Here is a 5,746-nt window from a genome sequence, read left to right on the forward strand (position 1 = left end):
CGTACACCCCAGAGACTGTCATATATATATATATATATATATATATAGTGTATTTTGAATCAGCTTGAACGTACCGGACTAGGTTTTTATACCTCAAATAAAGTTTGTGAAACATAACTTATATCCCATGGTTCATGACCATTAATACTAACACGCAAAGAAAATCAAACTAGAAACTTGTTTCTATCTTTTAATTTTTCTGTCCACTCTACTGGCTCAGCTATTCTTGTTCTTGAAACCAACTTTAATTTTATTTTATTTTAAACACATCATTTACTTGTTAAAGAACCATTTTATTAAATAGATATCCACTTTATCGGCTCAGCCTGTTCACATCAGTTTTATTTTTTTCAGGTATAATATTTATTTGTTAAAAAAATTATTTTAACCAATAACTCAAACTATTAGGTAAGATTTCAAGATATAATTTTATTTTAGGTAAAAGTTTTTTAAATTTAAAATTTATATAGATTTATCTTGTGCTTAATTTTTATTAAATAAATAGAAATAATAAGATTTAAATTTATAACCGTTTAGTTATCAAGATTCTAATATTATATCTAAAAACTATCTTTATCCAGAATTATAAAATAAAATTTTTAAATATAATTTATATTATTTTCTTGTATTACTTTCTTTCACTCTATTGTCTTTGTGATCCACGAGATTATTTTCCTGGAACAAGGACATGTCTTGATAGCTATTTTTCGTTTCTTCTTCTTCAGCAGTTTAATGGTAATCTATATTAAGACTAAAGTAATCCACTTATATCATATGATTAAAGGGTTAGTAAAAACAATTAATGGGTTGTTAAAGAGTTCATAGGAAAGTAAAGGTGAGAACATAAATCAAGAAAACAGAAAGGATCCATTAGCATCAATGAGGACTTCAACTTGCTCATGGTACAAGATACTGAAAACTAAAATATCTTGGAGCATGAACATGTACGGACAGCATATTTAACATGAAATCGTGTATATATATATATATATATTTTTTCTTTCTCATATTTCTGATCTCCAACGATGCTTTGTTAGGTTCCAAGTCAATTTTCATAAGTGTCTTTATGTATTGCTTTTGATTAAAGATATCCTTGTATGGAAGACGAGGTAGAGGAGATAGAGTTAGGTATAGTTTGGCATTATAGTTTAATTTTGTATTTAAAAATATTTTAAATTCGAATTATTTTGTATTTTTTATTTTTTATTGGTGATGTCAAAGATAAATAAAAAATTACATTATTTTAATAAATTTTCAAATAAAAAATAATTTAAAAAGTAACATATGTAACAATAAAAAACAATTTCTTCGAGAACAATAATTGATAATTATTGTGATAATCAAATTTGAGTGGTTTATATCCATAAAAAAATAAAAAATAAAATCTGATCTTAAATATAACTACAAGCTTTCTAATTGGGTTAAATAAGAACTCTCTTGCGAGTCCTTTATTATTATTTTTTATATAAGAATTCGTGAATAATTATTTAAAACAGAAAGAGTAAAAGAAAATAAACACAATTAAAGAATAATAATAGAAATTAGGAGGTTTGGTGTCAGGAAAACAACCCCCCCACGTTGTAGTCATCACCTACCGTTCACAATTGACTGACCTAACCACACCTTCAATTTTTATATTTTATTTCGAAAATAGTTAAGTTTTAATGAAACCGTTTACTTCTCGATCGAGGGATAATGGTATTTAAATTATGTATTTTTTTTCTTTTTATTTTAATATTGCACTTATTTTTTTCTATTTATTAATTTTACTGTTATCGAGATGATAACGTGATAATTAACTCTCCATTAAATAAGTTTATTTTAATATTTTCTATTTTCTTAAGAGATAATGACATATAAAGTACTTGTATTTTATTAATATTTTTATTTAAATACTTGCATTAATTGTTTTATTTAAATACTTATACTATTTTGATCAATTAAGTAGGAGGTTAGTTTATGTTATAAATATATTATTGTGGTAGTTGTCTCTTTGTGAGGTGATTTAGGTATTACAAATTGATAAAAATAAATGGTATTTTAAATACATGTTTTTAATATTCTTTTAGAATAAATAAATGACTTCATCTATTATTATATAATTAGGCAAAATTCTTATATATCCCTATAATTCGAGTTGCTTATATAATATTTTTGTATAATATGCAGTACTCTAATAAATTAAATAAATTCATTTGTATCATATTCCAATATTTAAATCTATAAAATTCATTATAATTACTTAAATTTACTAACTATTTCATTAATCAATGTAATCAATGTGATGTTGTATTTTGAAAATGGTTGTTTTTTAAAATATTTTTATTTAAAAGTATATTAAAATAATATATTTTTAGTTTTTAAGATCAAAATTTTATTTAAAATAAAAAAATTAAATTTTCTTTTCAAATATAAAAATTTTATTATAGTTTCGAACACCAAAATCCTCGCTATAAATCCAAATTCATCTTCGGTCCATCTTAACGGAGCGAACTCTCTCTCTCTCCATCTAAAGATTCATTGAGCCAGGAAGGAAAAGGCTTTCAACGCTGAGCTCTCTGCTTTTCCTTTTCTCCTTGCAAACATGGCTCTCTTAACTGATCTCATCAACTTGAACCTCTCTGATACCACTGACAAGATCATTGCAGAATACATATGGTATCAATCATTTCCGCTTTCACCCACGTTACAGTCTTTCTTCCCTTTTCTTGCTATGTTTCTTTCCATTTCTTTTTACTGCAAATGGTGTTATGCTGTTATTTCTCAGTTTTTATTGGATTCTTTCAGTTCTATCATTAATGATCTTTCTCGCTTCTTTTCTTCAATGTCTTTCAAAGTCTTGATCTTGATCGGTCACTTATGTTGCAGGATCGGTGGTTCTGGTATGGACCTTAGAAGCAAAGCCAGGGTAATCAATATTTTCTCTGTTAATGCTTCTATTATGACCTTTTTAGTTGTTGTTTTCTGAAAGTTTGTTGATTTACATGAAACAGACACTCACTGGAGCGGTGAGTGATCCTAAAAAGCTTCCAAAATGGAACTATGACGGTTCAAGCACTGGCCAAGCTCCTGGAGAAGATAGTGAAGTCATCTTATAGTTATCTCTCGACTCTCTGTCTCCCCTTACTGCGTGTGTGCGTGTGTTTTAATGGCACTTGTCTTTTTGGGCATGGATTTACTTTTGTTTTGGTGTCATGTAAATAGCCCACAAGCAATCTTCAAGGATCCATTTAGAAGGGGCAACAACATCCTAGTAAGTCCCTTTCACTTGTCAAATAAAATTCGTTCGATTCACTCATTGATATTTCTTCAGAATTTAATTTCTGTTTATTTATTGCAAATTTATAGGTGATGTGTGATGCTTACACCCCAGCTGGAGAGCCAATCCCAACTAACAAGAGACACAACGCAGCAAAGATTTTCAGCCATCCTGATGTTGCTGCTGAGGTGCCCTGGTACATATCTATTCAATCCATGTCTTCGTTTTTCAAAGTTGTTCTTCATATATTCTCTATTTAATTTTAACTTGTGAATATTCTTTTTCGTTTTTTATTTTGTTAAGAGATTTAGGGGGTTCTATCATAATTCTTTTGATTTTAATTTAAATATGTAGGTATGGTATAGAGCAAGAATACACCTTGCTGCAAAAGGATTTAAAATGGCCACTTGGGTGGCCTGTTGGTGGCTATCCTGGACCTCAGGTGTTAATCTCCCCCCCCCCCTCTCTTTGTGGTTTGATGTGCCTTTCCTTTCCTTTAAATCTATTTTATTATCTCCTTTTTCTCTAAATTCTTGAGCTCCCGATCGTAAATTATTGGCAATAATATCTTAACTAAAAAAAAATTCAATTCCCATTTTTGGGGTCTCATGTTTTTATTCAACAGACTTCCTTAAATGGTCCTTCTGTCCTCTATTAACGAAAATACAATTGTTTGTTTGTCAAAACAGGGCCCTTACTATTGTGCTGCTGGTGCTGATAAGGCTTTTGGCCGTGATATTGTTGACTCTCATTACAAGGCATGTCTTTATGCTGGGATCAACATTTCTGGCATCAATGGAGAAGTGATGCCTGGCCAGGTACGTAACTTTTTTTATTTATTTTGGGGGGCATTCTGAAAGCTATGCAAAGGGTTTTTTAGTGTTTGTGCTATGAATTATTGTTTGAAGACTTTGACGTTCTGTAACTTAACAGTGGGAATTCCAAGTTGGCCCTTCTGTTGGCATCTCTGCTGGAGATGAGTTGTGGGTTGCCCGTTACATTCTTGAGGTGCTTGTTATAAACTTTTTCTTGTTCATGCTAATAAATATGAACTTTTTGAAACAAAATATGATGCTGATGCATATGCTTGTGGTTTTATGGTAACAGAGGATCGCTGAAATTGCTGGAGTCGTCGTTTCCTTTGACCCAAAACCTATTGCGGTTAGATTTTGATATCTGAAACTAAATCTTTTATGATGCAAGAGTAGAGGCTTGAACATCTTGTTTAGGAAGCTTTTGCACTGTTCTTAACTTTGTTGAGTGCCTTGTTTTGCTAGGGTGACTGGAATGGAGCTGGTGCTCACACAAACTACAGGTAACATATGATCTTTACACAGAGAGACATGGATTTTCTTTTTTACGCGTTTCAAATTGAGCGTCTGATAATTGTTTGTGATGGTTGTTTCAGCACCAAGTCCATGAGAAATGATGGAGGGTTTGAAATTATCAAGAAGGCCATTGGAAACCTTCAACTGAGGCATAAGGAGCACATTGCTGCTTACGGAGAAGGCAATGAGCGTCGTCTGACTGGTCGTCATGAAACAGCTGATATCCACACCTTCTCATGGGTAAAATAATCTTTCTTCGTTGTGGAATATTTGCAGCATTATCTTTCAAGATTCAAATGGTTGTTGCCTTCATTTGATAGGGAGTGGCGAATCGTGGCGCTTCAGTAAGAGTTGGCAGGGATACAGAGAGAGAAGGGAAAGGTTACTTCGAGGATAGAAGGCCTGCTTCCAATATGGATCCTTACGTTGTGACCTCCATGATCGCAGAGACAACCATCCTCTGGAAACCATGAGAGATCACCACCATTCTTGCTTCCTGGTTGATTATCGTGATTGTGGGCTATTGCCTTTTCTTGATAAAGTTGGTGCCCGGTTAGAACTGGCTTGCCATTGGATTGTTATCTTGGTACAAGAATTTGCCTCTTCATCTGGGAAATTATTATTGGGAATGATGAATGCCCATTGAAATAACAAATGATTGTCCTCTGTTCCCTGAATTTAGTTGTGTTTTGTCTTTTGCAATTAATGAATCAAGCCCTGCTGCCTCCATTATCTGTCGGAAGATGGTTGGAAGAACAGAAATTCATTATAAGGGTGGGTGTGTTTGCAGTGCTTCTGAAATTTGTTTTTGTAGAGTGTTTATAATTTTTAAAAAGCATTGAATTGATGTTTATTTTAGTGTTTTTTATTTTTATTTTTTTGATTTTAATGTGTCAATATTAAAAAAATGTTTTTAAAAAATTCATTTAAATATATTTTTAAACGAAAAATTATTTTAAAAAATATATTAAAATATTTTTTAAAAAAATTATTTTTGGCAACTACACAAAAATATAAAAAAATAATTTTAAATAAAATCCAAATCCTAATTTAAAATGCAATACCCAGCAAAAGTTAAGAGCTATAGTTAAATTTTGTCTGCTCGCTAATACTAATGGCCATAAACTAAATATATAAATCTTATTTCAGAAATGTTGTT

General features: G+C 30.9%; 1 protein-coding gene across 1 annotated transcript; it reads left to right on the top strand.

The window, feature by feature from the left end:
- The first annotated feature begins 2,477 nt into the window (after positions 1-2,477).
- Positions 2,478-5,320, top strand: LOC105133314 (glutamine synthetase cytosolic isozyme 2). The gene is made up of 12 exons (XM_011037256.1): positions 2,478-2,658; positions 2,869-2,908; positions 2,994-3,097; positions 3,205-3,253; positions 3,349-3,455; positions 3,614-3,701; positions 3,949-4,077; positions 4,193-4,267; positions 4,367-4,420; positions 4,537-4,574; positions 4,668-4,827; positions 4,908-5,320. The coding sequence occupies exons 1-12, from the start codon at positions 2,585-2,587 to the stop codon at positions 5,058-5,060; spliced, it is 1,071 nt and encodes a 356-aa protein (XP_011035558.1). The 5' UTR covers positions 2,478-2,584; the 3' UTR covers positions 5,061-5,320.
- Positions 5,321-5,746: the final 426 nt, after the last annotated feature.

The sequence above is a fragment of the Populus euphratica genome, unplaced genomic scaffold, assembly GCF_000495115.2.
Source record: "Populus euphratica unplaced genomic scaffold, PopEup_1.0 scaffold114.1, whole genome shotgun sequence".
Lineage (NCBI taxonomy): Eukaryota > Viridiplantae > Streptophyta > Magnoliopsida > Malpighiales > Salicaceae > Populus > Populus euphratica.

Excerpts from the sequence above, each read along its gene's own strand:
- LOC105133314 (XM_011037256.1), top strand. The coding sequence starts at position 2,585 with ATGGCTCTCTTAACTGATCTCATCAACTTGAACCTCTCTGATACCACT. Across the intron at positions 2,659-2,868 it reads ATCATTGCAGAATACATATG|GATCGGTGGTTCTGGTATGG; the intron begins GTATCAATCATT and ends CTTATGTTGCAG. Across the intron at positions 3,254-3,348 it reads GAAGGGGCAACAACATCCTA|GTGATGTGTGATGCTTACAC; the intron begins GTAAGTCCCTTT and ends GCAAATTTATAG.